This window comes from Lissotriton vulgaris, chromosome 2_1, assembly GCF_964263255.1.
Source record: "Lissotriton vulgaris chromosome 2_1, aLisVul1.2, whole genome shotgun sequence".
NCBI classification, from domain to species: Eukaryota; Metazoa; Chordata; class Amphibia; order Caudata; family Salamandridae; genus Lissotriton; species Lissotriton vulgaris.
In genome coordinates this window covers 515,906,909-515,925,784 of record NC_141687.1, presented here as the reverse complement: position 1 = coordinate 515,925,784, position 18,876 = coordinate 515,906,909, and the positions used below count along the sequence as shown (strand labels likewise).

The 18,876-nt window shown below is 45.9% G+C and overlaps 1 protein-coding gene across 1 annotated transcript in view; it reads right to left on the bottom strand.

Annotated features, from left to right (window-relative positions):
• VPS8 (VPS8 subunit of CORVET complex) overlaps positions 1 to 18,876 on the bottom strand; it is a 1,704,823-nt gene that overhangs the window by 535,443 nt on the left and 1,150,504 nt on the right. Inside the window, exon 39 of the mRNA XM_086955430.1 lies at positions 11,185 to 11,266. Coding sequence (XP_086811556.1) covers positions 11,185 to 11,266 — 82 coding nt within the window. The remainder of the gene's footprint in view (positions 1 to 11,184; positions 11,267 to 18,876) is intronic.

Below are 18,876 nucleotides of genomic sequence, written 5' to 3'. Positions count from 1 at the left end.
ACGTCATTGTAGACTGGTGTTTCATGACGAACTGTTTCAATCTGTGTTTCAAGAGGCACGAGTTCCATGGCTTTATTGCGTAGTCCCTCTCTGTGCACTGCATGTTTATCAAATGTGATTAGTCTTTCAGTTTGAACCTCTTGAATTGTTGCAAGTTTGGGTATTCTGTTGTTTCTCGGGAGTCCACTGGGCCTACTGTTGATTATAGGCCACATGCTTGTGGTTTTACCAGGTCGATTGATACAACTCTGTTCTCCTTTTTACCAGCAAGGGGCGGTAGTACTACTGATCTTGTTCCGTTGATTGCTAAGACAGGTACTGCTTTTCTGTAAGAAGGCACAAATTCCTTCTTCACCGCTATTTTTTCGCTGACTAGATCCCCAATCTTTGGAATCCAGACAGGCCTTGCTGGGGCTGGTGGTGCTTCGCCAGTGGTAGCTGGCTGATCCTTTAACTTTATGTTGCTTAAGGATTTTCTTGTTTCATTCAAGTCCTGTAAAACAGCCAAACGGTCTTTGATGTCAAAGTCTTTATTCTTATCTTTTACCACTGATACCTGACTATTTAAGTCCTGAATGTACATTCTAGTTCCGAACAATAGTTCATATGGGCTGAAACCTTTTAGAGAATTTCTTGGCAAATTGTCAAGACTGAGCTGGACACTTATTAAATGTTTGACCCACCCATCACCCGAACCTAATACCTTCGCAGTTATAGATTGCTTTATGTCCCAGTTTTTTCTTTCCACTACACTGTTCCCTTCGGGGTGTGATGGACAAGAGTATCGCAAACCAACGCCCATGCTGGCCATGGCCTCCTTATAAGCTCGAGAGCTGAAAGCAGGACTCTGGTCAGAATGGAACATGGCAATTGCGTATGTGCCGATAAAGACTCGCAGATCTTTTATAACCGTTCTGGCGTCAGCCGAGCACTGGGGCCACATTTTTTTAAGTGAGTTTTAGTCTTAAGTAACATATATTGGGACACATTTCTCTTTCTTGATTATGCGTATAGAACGCCTTATGCTTTCTATTAGGGTTCCTGACACTACGCTGGCCGGTTCTCCACTGCGATCTCAGTTGCAGTCTTCACAATTTTTTGCAAAATCATGAATATATACGCCCATTCCCGGCCACCAGTACTCTGATTGTAATTCTTCCAGAGAGACCCTGATTGTTTGGTGTCTCAGACCCAACCCCATATGTGCTTCCTGTGTGAGGAAACCTCTCCGGTTCGTGTTTGGAATTACCCTATCCCCCACTCCAGGGATTCGAGCAAAAGGAACGGAGTTTGCATCAATTACGTATGCATAATTGAGTGGATAGTTCACGGGTAGTGCTGCAGAGTCGCCTTTTAAGGACGCTTTTACTGCCAGCATGGTTTCCCGTCTATGTATTTTTCGGAACGCTTTTTTGTGGCTACGGAACCCGGTTTAGTTGCTTCCGCTGTGGCTGTATTAGCCAATGAATTCCCTGCAACGTGAACGCCATCACGTTGATGACTCAGAGTGTGTATCACGTGAGTCTTTTGTAGTTCCTTCTGTAAAAGAACTACCTGTTTCCAAAGCATTTTATGCTTTATTGTGGCACCTGTGTCATCTTTGTAATCATTTTTAATCCAGCTCTGCAACTTATTATTGTAAGAGTTGACGCAAAAATGCGAATCGCACACGATTAGTGTCGGGAATTCACGTTCTGCATTTTCAAGAGCCATCTTTAAAGATCTTACTTCAGCTCGCTGAGCCGAACAGTTCCTCACTGATTCAGTTTTTGTTATTTTCGGTCTGAATTTACCGCACAGCCAGAGACCTTTAACAATCGCGCAGGCTGCATCGTAGGATTTGTTCTCTACGTTGAAATGCTGTACGAATCTGTCTGTATAGAATATACAGGCGTACTGTGGGAGAGGAAGAATTTTGATTGGCAGAGGATATTCTTCTTCATAAGTCAAATCATTCAGTTTTTCGAATTGCGGGGCGAAATAGTATTTCACATCTTCCGCTCCAAGAGAATTTACACACTGTATCCATTTCGGATCCAGTGACACTGTAGGCAGGTTTACTGGGCTGAATAGCGCCTCGAAGGCGGATTCCTCTGTGAGGACATTAATCCTTTTGCCGTGTGCTAGTTCTCGTTCATTCGCTAATGCAGTTTCTACTGCTTTCACAGTATTTTCTGTAGGACTGAATGTTTTTTCTGCTTGTGTATACAAGTGTGATTTGTAAGCAATTGGTACCTTTTCTCCCTCATTAGAGGTCAGGTACGTGAATCCGCATCTTCCTGGGATGACTCGGATTTACAAGGTTGCGTGTGTTGTCACGTGTATCTAATTTTGTTTTTGCTAACATGTCTGTTTGCAGTGATCTCAAAATTTCTGTGTGTTTTTGAGTCCAAGTGATTCGTTTAAAATCAGGTTTAATTAGTTCATAGAGAGGTTTAACCCTCTCCGCATAATTTAGAATGCAAGTTCTTCCGAAATTCAGAAAACCTAGAATCGATAGTAAGTTCTTCAGCGTTTTTGGTGCTTGGAGCACAGCGCACTTCTCTAAGAAGTTGTCCGCTAGGCTTTTTCCTTCACTTGATAATTCGTATCCTAAAAATAAAACTGTCAGATGGGCAATTCGAGACTTTTTAAAGTTGAATTTGTAACCCTCTGCTGCGAACCCAAGTATTATGGTGTTCACTCTTTTCAAGTGAGTCTCCAAGTCGTTGTCTGTTAGATAGATGTCATCGACATAAGATAATGCCTACTCATCATACATTTGTAGTAACTCTGGCTGAAAATAGTCCTGGGCTGTTATTGAATCCCTGTGGGAATTTTTCTAAGACCCCATTACTGAGAAAGCGGTCAAGTATCTGCTTTCTCGTGCAATGTTTTGACAAAAGAAACCATTTGATATGTCTAATGTCGTTTTATATTTTTTCCTAACTATGTTATTCATTAGTGCAGCACTATGCGAATTCTGTACTGCAAATGTTTTGCAACATGCGTTAAGGTATCTGTAATCCAAAACTAAACGATATGAATCGTCCGGTTTGGAGACAGGAAACAAAGGATTGTTCATTTGAGAGGTGCATGTTTCAATCACCCCCTGGTATTCAAGTTGATCTAAAATCTCCCTGACTTGTTTTTTAGCTTCTTGCTTAATGGGATACTGCCTTTGTGCAGTCGGTTGACTTTTTAACTGGATTTTGTGAGGAGGAGACTCCTCATCCCATCCTACATGATTTTTATATAATGCTGGTGCCTGGGCTACTTCCCATTTCCCATTTCCTCGCATATATATATTTAGTGTGAATCGGGATGTGATTCGAGAAGGCAGGCATAATCATTTCTTCGCCACGAGGGCACTCCCTGACAAACTCCGGGGGCCAATCTTTTTCAGCTAACAGAATGTCATGGCCTTTTGAGAGTTTATCCCAAAATAGACCCTTTATTTTCCTAGTCTTATCACCCTCTATACGCAATGTTATTTCGTATATCTTATGGGGCTCGCTAACTCTGGTGTCGGCAGTTTCTACTTGAATGTATTCATTCGTGTCCACTGTCTCTAGATGACTCATCAGGATCTTGCGAGCTATGGTGATTTCTGCTGCACTGTCTAGCATTGTCTGTGCCCACTCCCCGTTTTTCAACTGTGTCCTCAGTATTCTCGGCATGTTCGATTACTCTAATACTGGCTACCTTCTTTCTTGGAAATTGAGATTTTTTACTTTGAGCAGGTTCCTTGTCTTTGGACTTGGTGTGCTCTCCTGGGTCTGACCGTCCTCTTCTTTCCGATTTCTGCGAAAAAGATCGAGAGGGACGTGTATCAATACTTTGATATCTATCAGGCTTCTTCAAATTATCCCTATTTCTAAGGTTTTATCTTTTCGCAGAGGGCTCCCTCTGGGGAGACTGGTGTTCTCGAGTCGGAGTTCTTTCCCTCCATCGAGGAGACCTTCCTCAGGACTGGAAAACTTTTTCTTTGGGAGTGGATTGTTTATTTCCATCCCAGCTCTTTTAGGAGTGTTTGAATTATTTTTAATAAATAATTTTTCAGGATTTTCGAGCAGTTGGGGCTTTACTGGTTTTCCACCCAAGCTGTCTCTACCTAGTTCTTCATAACATTTTTCTATAATTCTGGCAAGCTCAATTGGTTGATCTGTTATATCTGTTTCCTTCTACTTCTGGCGGATCGCCACAGATGCTGCTTTTCCTTTTATATCACTCAGTCAGCTCTTAAAGCTGTGGCAGGCTGGATGGCGAATAATCGACTCCAACTTAATGCCTCTAAGACCGAGGTTATTATTTTTGGTAGGGAAAGTGGGCTTTGGGGAGATCAATGGTGGCCATCTGAACTGGGCCCTGTTCCCACCCCCGTTGCCGAAGTTAGAAATCTTGGGGTGTGGCTCGACGACAAACTCTCTTTCACCTCCCACACTAAACGTGTAGCTGGTACATGTTTTGGTGCCCTGCAGTGCCTTCGACCTATCTTCAAGTTTTTTGATGCGGACACCAGACAGATCATAGTCCAAGCTCTGGTTCTTACCAGATTGGACTATGCCAGCTCTCTGTTTCTGGGTGTGAATAAGGCAGAACTAGCTCGTCTTCAGAGGGTGCAAAATGCGGCGGCCAGGATGCTGGTCGGCCTTCCGAAGTTTGTCTCTGCCCGTCGAACTATCCAAGATCTCCACTGGTTGCCTGCAGGGCAAAGAATTAAGTTTAAAGCTCTATGCTTAGCTTTTAAAATTCTTAAGTCAGCCTCCCCCCTATCCTTTCGCAGACAATCCTTCACTATGTCCCCTCCAGAGCCCTTCGATCCTCAGGGTTAAATCTTGCCATCGTGCCACGCTTTAAAAGAGCTAGAATGGGTGGACGTTTTTTTTCAGTGTTGGCAGCAGCTCTCTGGAACTCTTTGCCTGCCCCTCTCCGTTCCATCCCTGATCTGCTCCCTTTTAGGAAGGCATTAAAAACCTTCCTATTTTCCACAGTTTAGTTCCATTTCTATCTGGTTATTTTTGCTGTGTTGTGTTCTACCATCTCTTAAAGCGCCGGGACGCCACTTGGCTGCAGCATCTGTGCGCTATATAAAATAAAATAACATAACCTAACATAACATATTGGCTAGTAATATAGCCGAGACCTGCTTGAAGTCTTTCAGTAATTTCATACCAAGAGTTAAAGCAGGTTCTGGACCGTATTCGTTCTGAATCTGTTTTAGCACTTCTGGTATTACCGCCATTGACGGAACACCATGTGTTTTTGTGTAAATGGAAGCAAAAACTGTACCCCAAGTGTCACAGTCCTCCATGTGTGGTGCGACCCCCATTGGAAGGCAGATGGTCAGAATTCTGTGTTTCTCAATAGGGGTAGTATTCGGAAATACTGCCTCTATTTGAGTAAATTTCTGCGCTAACCAGAAAGGAATTTGTTCCCGTTTTATGGGTGTTTTACCAAGACATGATTGTATGTTCTGTGGCGTAATTTTATTGGTGTTCCCCTGATGAGGGGTAAGCTGTGGTACATTAACAGCTGTTTGGACTGTAGCAGTCCGCATTACATATTGGACCAATTGTCTATGTATTTTAATTAATGTTTTTAGCTGTACTAACAGCTCTTCTTTTGACATTTTTGCAATGTCCGGATGTGGTGTGTAGCTGGCTAGAACCGGCCACGTTGCTCCTGGTCTACCTAGTGGACCGAGCCTGGTAATATAATCGTTGTGTTTTAGGGCGCCTTTAAACCAGAGCAGTTGCTCTTGGAATTTTAATGGGATTTCAATCTCCTCGAAAGGAGCGTACTCTTCCGGTGGATCCCCTATTTTGTAATAGTGGAACTCGTGTGTTGCGGTGTTTGCCGCTGGAAATTTTATCCAAGAATAGAATACCTCTGTCTGCCGATATTCGTGTGCCTCTATCACGAAGACGACTGTGCCACCTTGTGTGGTCAGTCCATTTTCTATAAGTTTTGACGTTATAGATTTCCTTATGTTGACCGGGATGATTATCGCACCCGGTTCATTAACACCGTCGGGACCCTGCTCAGTCGCATTTACTGCGGCTGCAGCGGTTCCGTTCTCTAAGTCTGACATTTTATTGTCAGAAAGGTTTTTGCAGAGCAGGTCTCCAAGGAGACAAAGATTAGGTGCACAATATTTTGGAACACTGTATCCTTCAACGTTGAATAAACCAGAGCTTTACATAGGAATCTCTTCCTACTAAGTTCGGGTGGATTTTAACCTTTCACCCACTCCAGACGTCTATTGGAGTATTTACGGTAGAAAGGGGTCTGTGTGAAAAATGCACGACTGAGTTACTCTAACGTCTTGAGTTAGTTTTATCGCCTTACCAAACATTGGGCGCCATGTAGTGTAGTTCCTATTTTCCCTATAGGCCCTGCGCATTGGAATAACATAATCAGCAGTTTTGACGTAGAAGTGCGGTCTTCCAGGTCTCTACTGACTATGCTAAACTTAATTGGGTTTGTTACCAACTAGCTCAGAAGTCACTGGAAACTTTCTTGACTGAATAGGAAGTGATCAACTTCCCTGGCACAGACAAGAAGGGATTCCGTTTTCCAACAACCGCATAAACATGACAACTTTGCTCCTTAAAGTAAGAGTCAATCTCTAGAGTCGTGTGAAACAATAGACAGTTATTTTACTCAGTCAGTTGTGCAGATTACTTTCACCAAGATGCAGAGAATAGAGAGACGGGCGTTTTCATTAAAAGGTATTATTTATTGAACAGTCTTTCTTCTCGTGCAAGAGAAATGAATTGCCACAATTGCAAGACTTGTTATTATAAAAAGTGCGTACAGTAAAAGGAGGATTGCGAAATAATACTGTAAAAGCATTGATATGGTTTCTTAGCCATACAATGGTTAAAATGAATAAAATATATACATTCATATATACATTTGTCTAACGTACTCAACTGGTGCTTCTAACTACGCCTACCCCAGTGTACCTGACCTAAGCCTAATACTTGGGAGGGAGTAAGTAAGTAGCAGTTTTAGTTAAGTTGGTTTTGCCAAGGTTTGCTTCAAGAATTCTCTCTAAGGGTTTAGTCAACACCATACCTCTGAAATAGAATGTTGGAGGTCTTGTATCTCCTTCCAGGACTCGATATCCCAGTCACTCGCAAGAGTAGGCTGGAAACGCCTGAGCTGGATTTTCTCGGCAGGAGAAAAGACAGCGCCTCTCTCAGCGCGTCAAGGAGGAGGAGGGGCAGCTTGCATCTGCTGGGCTCTGTAAGGGACAGCTGTTCTGCTCCTGTGTTCACCACACCATCGCTATCATCGATGTCGTTGAGGCAGCGTTTGCTTCAGGCAACGTTGGTAATATTTATACATGAAAGGTGCCTTGTTTGACATAAGTTTTTGGACATAAGACGTCAATAAAGATGTCACTAGGAAGTGATCGTCTCTCAGTGCTCATTAGAGTTCTATTACTAATCAAAACCTAGCAAGCGGGGCTTTCCCAGGTTGCTGAGTTTTATCTTGTTGAAGAACTCGGAGTGTAATCTAGGAATCTTAGATAGTGGCTTCTGCTGTGTCATCTGCTCTAATGAGCTACAGAGGAAGAGATTCTGAAATGTGGCTCTGATCGTGTTAGGCCAGAGACGAGTTTCTGAAACATCGCTCTTGATCGTTTATGCCATTATAGGGGTATAAATGGATTATAGCCGTATAGGGGCATAAGGTCACAGTATTGATCGGGGTCCTAGATTAGAACACAACACTATTACTTACCTAAAGTTAGGGTAGAATAGTCCCAGCAATCCTACAGCCTCTGGACAGCTCCATTTCTTCTATCGACTTCCTTATACCACTTGTTTAGTATATGGTTTGTTGCGCCCCTAGGGCAACATTGTAACTCGTGCAACTTAACATATTTTTCTTAAGAGTCTTGTCATGTGCTTAGCCCTCTGACCTCATAAAGAGTTCAGAGGTGTATGTTAGTTAATAAATATATTGTTAATTTTCATAACTACCTGTGTGGTGTCCTTTCATTTGGTATTCAAGGGGTTATATGTGGTAAAACAGCTAGCTTCACATGCTAAAAGAGTTTAGCCTAAGACTGCTTTGTCCATGCTACCATTAGGATAGCTAGTCTATAAGGTTGACTTACAACCAATCACCATAAGGGTTGTTTGTACTGATACAAGGTGATCACTAGAACTAGTGAGCATCATATATCAGGCCAACTTCTCACACCGACGAGCATGGGTACTGCTGACGAATAACTTTCCGGATCCAGTCTGACACCTGGAGATATTCTCCAAACCGGTCCTGGAGGGCCGGATCCATGCCAGATTTTTGGGATATCCCCATTGAGATACATGTAGTTATTTTAAAAATCTGGCATGGATCCGGCCCTCCAGGACCGGTTTGGAGACCCCTGTATCTAAGGTAAGGAAACTAGTCCTAACGTGTCTCTTTCAGATTCTTAACATTGTTTCCTATGGGGAAATGAAGGTTATCGTTTGCAGGTAAGTAAACGACCTGCAAGAGTACCTTTTGGGGGTTAGAGCAAAGGTTCAGTTAGGCTCTTAAATTGCACAACCAGTGGCACCAGGGCAACTGGGTGCAGAGTGCGGTGGACCAATTATAAGCCAATAAGGCTAGGGGGCCTCCGGTCAGGGGCTGCTTACAAGCAGGCCACTCGGGTGTGGGAGCAAAGCTCCTGGGGTTAGGATCAGCACTGCAGGGGCCAACAATCAACACAGGAGCTGCATGACTAGCAGCACGGAGGTGGACGGATGCAGAGCACCAAAATGACGTCGCAAGCCTTGTGGTTTGCAATGGAGATTTCTGGTTAAAAAAAAGGCTGCAGGCCCAGGCAAGGAGGTTTCCTGAAGGTAAGTTGTGTTCTTGGAGGACGCCTGGACACTGTTGGGTGGGCAACCCAAGGCTGTGGATTAACAGTCGAAGGGGTGTCTTTAGTAGTTGGATCTTCTTACCAGCTTCGGTCGCGGTCAGGGAGGACCCTTCAGGTTGAGGCTACAGGCATTGGTCTGGAGCTCGAGGTAGGTTGGGGATCACAAGATCCTAGGTCAGGATTGCTGGGGAGACCTTCTCGTGGTGTTAGACTACTCGAACTCGGGCCGGGGGCATCAGGTGCACAGTGGTGCAGAACCGCGGAGCCGCCTGGATCCAGGTTCTGTGTTGGAGTCTTTGTTGAGCAAATCCGGTACTTCGAGGAGACAAAGTCTTTCAGATGAGTGCAGGGCAGGTCCTTCAGGTTCGAACTTGCTGCAGGACACGCCAGGGTTTCGCTGTGAGCTGGTCGGAGTCAGGACAGGCGGTAGGTCAGGGGCCAAAGCAGTTGTTGCCCTCTTCTTCTTGGGTCAGCACAGCTCTTTGGTCCTTCTTTTTTCTTCCTTGAATCTAATGAGGCAAAGTTCAGGATTGCCCCTAAATACAAAGTTTTAGGGCACTGTAGGGGTTTGTAAGTCAGGACCAATGGATTCCTTCTTTGGGTTGAGTACACCCCCTATTATGCCACAGTCCAGGGGGGGGGGGGCGCATGAGCCCCTCTCTAATTATCTGTGTCCCCTTACTTTCAAGATGATGGGGTCTGAGGTGTGTGCTTCGCCTTCCGTACCCCACCTGAGGGGTAGTGTTGGCAAAGGTGGACACGCCTCTCTTCCTCACTTGGCTTCCACACCACTTTCCTGCCCAAAGTAGGGGTCAGAACCTGTGGGAGCCAGTTTCCGGGGGGGGGGGGGGGGGAGCAAAATGCAGGGTCAGCTCAGAAAAGCGGCAGGCCTTTGAAGCTTCCCCTTCGTGGACCTAGCCCATCCTGGGGAAGGAGGGATAACACATCTGCCAAAAATGGGCTTGGTCTGTGGACCCAGACAGTGGAGGGTCTCTACCCAGGGGTCTAGAAACCTGTCTGGTGGTGGCAAATGGCAGACAGCCTTTCAAAAACCTTATCAGGGCTGGTCGGTTTTTAGGGGGCATCTCTAAGATGCCCTTTGTGTGCATTTTACATTAAATCCCATACTGGCACCAGTGTGGGTTTAATGTGCTAAAAGGTTTGCTACCAAACTTTCCAGGTTTTAGTAAAGCCATTATGGAGCTTTGGAGTTCGTAATGACCAACTCCCAGACCATATAGTCTTTATGGCTTTACTGCACTTACAATGGCAAGTGGAGACTTAGACACTGTAGGGGTATAGTGCTCATGCAACTGTACACTCACCTGTGGTCCAGTGCACTCGGCAAGAGGGGTGGCTAACCTATGCGAAAGGCAGTCGATTACAGGCTACAGTGATGTGTGCCATGTCAAATGTTCACTTTCCTCTGCACCAAAACATGTAGCCTGCAATGGCAGTGTGTAGGTGTCAACGTGTAGCACCTCTAAGGGTGGCACAATACATGCTGCAGCCCTTGGAGGTCTTTCCTGGTCACAGTGCCCTTGGTACACATGGTACCTTTTACCAGGGGCTTACCTGTGGCCAGAGATGTGCCAATTGAGGGTACAAAGGTACAGCTTTAGGAATAAACACGGGCCCTGGGAACCTGGCAGGGACCCAGGGCACATCAAGTCAAAGTGAATCAAGTGTCAGGCAAAAGTGGGTGGAGACCATGCAAAAAGGGGCATTTTCCTACAATATACAGCTGATATCAGGCAGTTTTAATTAAACAGCATGCAAATTAAAATATCCTAGACTGGACATGAAGCTCCACTCATCTGACTGAGTATGAGTCAATGGATGCAATAGAAGATGTTTAACATTTAACTTCACGAGACAACCTGATGGTGCTGACCAATGAAAGGAACTACCGGAAGCAAGATGATTGAATATTATTAAACTGTTGTCTCGTAATCTGGATTACTGATGAGCAGAATACTACCACTGTGCCCCACCACTTCCTGTCCCTACAGCCAAAGAGTTAACACCCTAATAAAACCGTCACCATCAGTTATAATAGCTTAAATTGCTTCACATTGGGAGAAGGCTTCCTCAAATATTTAAATATTTAATCATGAGCAAATCACCAAGAACAATTGCCATACGCTGAATCTTCTACACTTGGACATGTAGCAGCACAGCTGTGATTGAATTATTCAAAATGAAATTACAAACATACTTCTTACTACAAGTTGTTGGCAAAAAAATAATCAGCAGCACCTACAGTTATAACTGGCATGACAATGCTGTATTTTATACAGAAAAAGGTAGATTAGGCTTACGTTCGGAATACTGCTGACATGCTGTGGAGCTGAATAGCTTCTGGGGTGACATCATTGCCTCCAACAGTGGAAACCATACAGCCTAACAAAATAAGAATAAAAAGCATATATTTACTTAATATACAATTATTTCTACAGCTAGATCTTTACATTTCTCAAAATAATTCTCAACAAAACGGAGCAAAACATATGTAAAACTTTCAAAACTTAACATGAAGCATTGCGCATGGAATTCACTTTTTTATACCACATGTCTAACTACAACCAATGCCCCGTATTATTTTTGTGCAGATGGAAGCCGAGAAAAGTAACATTTTCCATTAATTCTCTGAATGATCAATTATTTTAGCTGATAAAAAGTTATTTACCATTATAGAGTTTTTTTTCTGATAGATGCAACAACTCAGATTACTTGTATGAAACCCCAAGCATCAGACTGGATCAGGAAAAATGTTCAATTATAGTATGTCACAGGCACCGGTGGCACTATCAAGCGAGACATGAAAGACTGTGCATCTTCAAAGGAAGTAACGCCAGTGGCCCATATACCGCACCACAGGAACCAGTGACATCAGTCGCACCCGTTTATATATCACCCATATACAAAGGAGGCAACCTGATAGCGAGGTCTATAAAAATGTAAAGACATAATACAGGCAATAATTCCTCAGGAAGGAAAGTGAAAGAATGGGTTCTGGAGTAGCATGCTGCTCACAGAAAAAGCACTTCAACACCTTGTCAGGTGTAGTAAGCGCTATATAAATGCAATTACAATTACAATACGGAATCTGCAAGAACTGTTGTATCCATCACAAAGAACAGTGCCAATGCTAAGCAATATGCCCTTCTCAAGGACACTCATCCCACTGATTTTTACATCAACAAGCGTCTCTGAAAAGGAGGATTGCCAAGAAACAACAGGAAAGCTTAGATCAGAATATTCTAAAGCACTACCCTCCCAAATTGCAATTATCCTACTTGTCCAGGCAGTATTGCTTATAAAAACAGTACACAGATGTGGGCCAAGTTGCACATAGCATAAAAGAACCCCTTTCGGAAGAGCATACCCACCTGCCTCACAGGAGCAAGCATCCCTGTAGACAGCCTTTATAGTTACTTTGTAACCAAGCTTAACACACAAGGAAATCCACTTACAAACTGCCTTTTCCCGACAGATTTCCCGGTGATGGCTTTCATTCCTAATGAGTCACAAATAGAGTTTTATTTCCATATTCATGAGAGAGGTTGAGTTGCGACCCACTAGAAATCGCTAATTAGCAGAAAAAGTTACATACATTTAGGAATAGCATTTTCCTGATGACAATTCGGAAACAATTGCAATTAGGGCATTGCTGTTCATAATGCTAATAATGCTAATATATCTGGCTAATGCAGAACGCTAATCTATCTGGCCCTTAATGTCCATTCCACAACATCCTACATTGAGTAAGGAGAAGGATGATGTGCGGAGCAACAAGATGTTTCATGTTCATCTACAGCATCTAAGTAAGTCTATGTTTCGCACCTCTAATATCAGAAAGATGAAGCCCACTAGGAGTAGATGAAGATTCTCTGTATCTCTTTCCTCACCTGATGAACTGCTGACAGATCATTTGCTTTATTTATGGGCTAAGACCAGAGGTAGATCGTATATCGTATTTGGAAGCACACTCCTTGGTTGTTTACTTAAAACAATGCAGTGATGCAGCTTGAAAGGACTTGCACCTGTTGGCCCAAAGTAAGGTCTTCAATGGCCTACAGGACTTTTATGTCTATCAACTTCAGGAACAATGGAACTGAACAATAATTCCCATCTCACTTAAGTGGGTAAGTGGGCTCCTTAGCATAGGAGTGAGGCGTCTGTGACCAGTATTGCTTGAGGCAATGGTGTGTGAAATGGCTCTTTTTTGAAAAGGTGTACATGAGACCCACCATTGAAAACCTGAAGTCACAGTTTGCAGAAGAAGCCTTTCCCTTTTAGGAGTTACTTACCTTCAGTAAAGATGTATCTGGTAGAGATGATTCTAGCCGCAGATTCCTTAACATAGAATTATCCCCCGGCGTGAGACTGGATCCGGAAAGCTTTTTGCAACATTACTTGACTCCGCCCTTATGTTGTCCGCGTCCATGACGTCAGCGAGGATACATCCCACCCTGGCACGTCTACGTTCGTTTTCTTCAGAGAACTTTCCTGCACCACAAAGCGGAGCCAGCACAAACAAAAACTGTGCGAATACTGGAACAGTGTGCGAAAAATCAGCTAAACAGAAGGGGAAGAAACGAATGGTGAGGAACAGCACCATCCAGAATAGTGCCACGCACTATGGTACCAAAAGTCATGGAAGGAAAGAACAGAGCACAGCTACTGCAAGCAAGCCTGCAAACAAAGACGACTGCCTCTCTGGGGGAAGAAAACATGTGAAAAATTGCACAGCAGACGAAGAAGTCTGCAACCACAGCCCAGAACATGGAAGGGCATCAAGGCCAGAACGGAATAGGAACGACAATTCACCCCAGACAACACCAGCAGGGAGAGACCTCTGCTGAAAAGAGCCAAGGGTCGAGATCCAGACAAGAGACCTCAACCCCAAGGACTGCAGAGGAGTCATAAGTGCAATCAACGAAAGGAAGAAAAGCACGAGCAGACCCCACACTAGAGACCAGGGTACAGGGGCGCAGAAGCACCACTAGAATCATCAACCAATCACCAGAAGGGAAGAAATGGAGCAAACGACAAGGCTAGCATCCCCTAGGGAGGGAGTAAGAAAAGGCACTTGCAGAAGACAACCGCCCAGAGACAGGTGAGTGCAGAAGACCAAAGAAGGGTCCTCGCAGAACGGGGAGGAAGGGTGGGACGTGAAGGAATCTGTGGCTAGAATCGTCTCTACCAGATACATCGTTACCAAAGGGAAGTAACTCGTACATCTGATAGAGACTACTAGCCGCAGATTCCTTAATGTAGAATAGATACCCTAGCCACAACCAAGGGGAAGGAGGGTCTGCGAGAGGACCTCTCCAGCTAAGGCGAACACAAGACCCCAACAGAGGACAATCACAGGGCCAGGGAAAATAGCCCAGCCCTCCCCAATAGGGGATGAGCCACAGGGACAGGGGAAAGAGCCCAGTCCCCCCCAAAGCAGAAGAGAACCTCAGCATTGTGAAAGAACACCGGCCCCACAGGGGATGTGTTATAACGAAAAAAGTGGCAGCCCAGCCCTCACCAAGCAGGCGAAAGCAAGGGCAATACGAAAGGAGGCCAGTGGTCAATATACCAAGGACCTTCACCGGAAGCCCCAGAGGTACTGGCATCACAGAGGAGTACAGAGGAAGAGGAGAAACCCAGAGACTCCAAGGAGAAGGGGTAGAAAGGAAGACAAGAGCCCTCCACCGGAAACACACCCAGTGAAGAGGGCAGCCGAATCCATCACAGCTGGAATTCAACAGACTAGGCAGAACAGTGCCTCCGCAAAAAGGCAGGTGGGAGAAGAAAAACATAGTCCCACAAGCCTCCCGGAAAACAAGAAGCAGGGGCACCAGGCCCCACTCCAAGGACCCTGGCCCTAGACCAGAGAGCAGGCAGGCGCCGCTGGACGCTGACAAGCGCCACAAAACTAAACGTCCAGATCACATCGTCCAGGCGGGCGCAGCTGGGCGCCACCAAGCGACCAGCCGGAAGATAAGAGGAGAAAGAAATAGGACGGGCCCAGCTGTCAACACAGGAAAGCATCCCCCCTGGAACACCGACAGAGGACCAGGCCAAAACAGCGGACAGAAGGGGGAAAACACCGCAGGACAATGCCAAAGACGGCATACCAAGCCAGTCAATCGATGCAACAAATACCTAGAAGACAGAACTGAGGCAGCGCCAGCTACGCCCAGGCAATGACCAAGAAACCGCACCAGCGGAATACAACACCAGGAAAGGCAAGAACCTGCAAAGAGAGTCCACACCCTCCCAGCGAAAGACAGAGCTATACAATAGCTACAAGTACCCCACATGAGGTAAGACATGTCCCAAGAATCTATGGGAACCACTCTTAGGGAAGAAATCCGCCATCGGAGAACAAAACTATAAACATGCGGCAAAAACCACAGAATGCTAAGTAGCAGCCAAAAAGTGTACTCTAGCCAAAAAAGGGGGGGCTGAACTAGCAGCCAACTGAAGAAGGGGGTCAACCAATGGACCCCAAGGGCACAGCAAACCACACAGAAAGTGTAAAGGACACTCCAACCCCAGATTCCAGGAGCATGTGGGATAACATCCCCAACGAAGACCCGGAGAATCAACAAACTAATATACTGCGGAGGAGTAGGAGGACGGAGGCCCGCAACAAGACGTTGAATGGCAGAGTCTGCATGAGTATTAAACAGAAGGACCCTGTCAAAGTGCAGATCAACCAGACGCTCTCTGAATTGTTCAGGAAAGACTGCATCACGCAGACCAGCATGGCGACAGAGAGCCACAGAGGTGGCCATAGCACGGCCGAGAGCATCGGCAACATCCAAGCACGCACGAAGAATAAACACGGCCAACTCCCTAACGTCCAACACATGGCCCCGCAGATCAGCACGGGCACCTTCATGGGAAACATGAGAAAGAAGAGACTCAACAGAGTCCCACAGACCGGAAGTAGCCCTGGTCAATGCACACAAAGTGTTAAGCGCCCGCAAGGCAGCGCTGGAAGAAGCAAAGACATTACGCCCCCATGAATCCAACCACCGGGTCTCCAGAGACAGAGGAAACAACACCACAGGCAAACACGGAAAGGCATTCTGCAGAAGAAAGCCTTGAGTAGAAGGGTGGAAGGAAAGACAGACAGGGTCATGCGGAGCAGAGCGGTGGCGATGCAGAAGCGCCTAAGGCACTGGATCGCCCGTGGCAGGGCGCCCCTAAGCCCCTATAAGAGAATTGTGGAGTGACGCTTCAAAAGGAAGAAACAACTACCGTCCAGGAAACGGAGTTACAGGTTCACCCATCCGCAGAATGGCAGCGGCTGTGGAAGTAGGCCGGACAAAGGCAACACTGGCCTCAGTAGGGCATCTCGGAGGAGAAAGTAATTCATCCGTGGGCGATGGCTGCAGACTGAGCTGTCCATCCCCAAGACCAGGGGGGAGCGGCCAACCCCTTAATAGAGGAGGATCCACAGACAAATGGGGTACATGAGGGGCCTCAGGGGAAGGTGGAGATGCCGGTGGAAAAACCAGCCGCGAACCACGGAAAGAAGGGTTCGAGGATTTAGGCCGTGGGGACGGCGAGGAGCCCTACCGGGAAGATGCCGGTGAAAAGGCAACAATACGGCACCCAATCTCCGGGGAGGAACACACCAACAGGTGTTGGAACCTCTTGAGAAGAAACAAGAACCAGACGCCGGTTCAGCTCCGTGGAGTACGCCACCGGCGCCTGATTGACGTCAACCGGCGCCGGAGTGGATGTACATGGCGCTGGGTCGACTTCTGCCACCATGTGCTCTCCTGGAGAATGGGGCGGGGTCGGGCGGAAAGAGAAAAAACGGACGTAGGCGCGCTGGGGGTGAAACTTATGTGTCCTCGCTGATGTCATGGACGCGGACGACGTCAGGGTGGAGTCACGTGGTGCCGTCCCCCCGGCGCGCAGGGATGCTGTGGCAAAAAGTTTTCCAGATCCAGTTTCACTCCTGGGGATAATTCTACGTTAAGGAATCTGCGGCTAGTAGTCTCTATCAGATAGAACTAATCCCACTGCTGGAGTGGGACTAATTCCAATCTTTTTTATTGAAACTTTGGCTGCAGCACCAGAAAAATGCATGAATCCATCAGACCCAGGAGAAGTAGAACTGACCTGCCAGTCGGAGGTATGTGTTAAACAAACATTTGCTTGATTTAATCCAATCTCCCTACATGAGGTAATGAGCATAGTGACCAGGTATTAGGGACTGCACCCAATGATTGATGAAAAATCCCAAATCTTGTAAAATGTAATTTAAGTTCCAAGGTGTTACAGTACCAAACTCATAGAAGACTCCTAAAAATGATGCAAGTGTACTATTGTAAACACCATCAACTCTGTGAAAACCTCTGACAAAATGTTGATGACTAGAATGGTGAATTGGTTGTGTTCATTCCACAATGCATCTCAGATACAATATCTGTGATTCTCTGCAAATGCATCTTTCATTTCATTATCTTGAACTTCTCGCTCCCGATAAACATGATGAGAAACTGTGCTGAAGATTGAATATGAGTCTCCAATTTGTTTTAATAAACACAAAAATATCTGGACCAGCAACACAGTCTTGTTCACGAATGAGCCACGTTCCAAATGACACTGCTCAAGGAGGAAGGAGATCTCTCTAGTCAAGATATTTGAGTGGAGGAATGGAGAGGGTCAAAGAAAGTAGCATCTTCTTTTGAAAGGGGAGAAAATAACCTGACAATAGTAGTCGCAAGACCCAGTTGTCTGTCATTATCCTCTCCCACTGCAAAACTAAAGATACCACCAGACCCCAAATTGCACGCTGTAGTCATCAGTTTAACTTTGGAGTGGTAAGAGTGGAGGTAACAAAAGAGGTGCGCTTAAATTGCCTTCTTTTGACCCGTAGGGCAGAGAAACAGCTATTGTAATGGTGCTGGCTGGGGCACTCTGATAGTCAAATTCGGTAAGTCAAACTTTCTGTTTAAAGGCATGGAGTCTTTTCGATTCGTTCTCTGCCTGAGTGTGTGGGTGGAGAAGTATTTTGCTTACATTTTGCAGGAGGCATGCACCACCAAACTTACCGGCACTGATGAGCTAAAAAAACGTTTTGTTAAAAATGAATGATCAGAAGGATCAGGCCTTTGCGTCCTTGCACAAGTTACTCATCTTCGGTAACGATATATCTGTAAGAAACAGTAGTTAGTGTTAGATTCCTTACCTTAGAATATCCCCAGGCATCAGGCTGGATCCGGAAAAGTTTCGTAAGCAGTACCCTTGCGCGTCTGTAGGCGTCGTGATCGCCGGGATGACGTCGGAGTACTTAGATGTCGCCGTCGCACGCTGACCTCAGTTCTGTACATAGCTTTCCGTGCCAGGAATGGAGAGCCATGATAGAAATCAACACTGGTGCCATAAAACTAGGGCCCTGAAAGGGATGTACTTAACCATAGATATTGGGGAGGATGCGTGGGGCGGTAAGGAATCTAACACTAACTACTGTTTCTTACAGATATATTGTTACCGAAGGTAAGTAACTTGTGCATCTGAAAGAAACAGGTTAGTGTTAGATTCCTTACCTTAGAATAGATACCCCAGCCATACCAACCTCGGTGGTGGGTCTGCGAACCAAGATCTCACCAGAAAGTCCTGGAGAACGGAACGGCCGAATAAGCCATCTCTCCGGACTTAGCTGTCCAGGCAGTAGTGCTTAGCAACCTTGTGCAGCGAGGCCCACATAGCTGCCTGACAGATCTCCTGCAAGGGGACTCCCCGACCCTGGGCAGTAGTAGCGGCTGTGGCCTGAGTGGAATGGGCGCAGAGCCCCACAGGAGGCTCCATTTTTGCCAGGGAGTAACAGACCTTGATGTACAAAACGACCCACCGAGAGATGGTCCGCTTGTGCACCACCCGTCCCTTCTTAGCGCCCACGCAACCAACAAAGAGCTGGTCGTCCAGCTGTAACTGGCGTGTGCGGTCTGCATAGAAGGAGAGCGCACGTTTTGGGTCCAGACGGCAGAGCC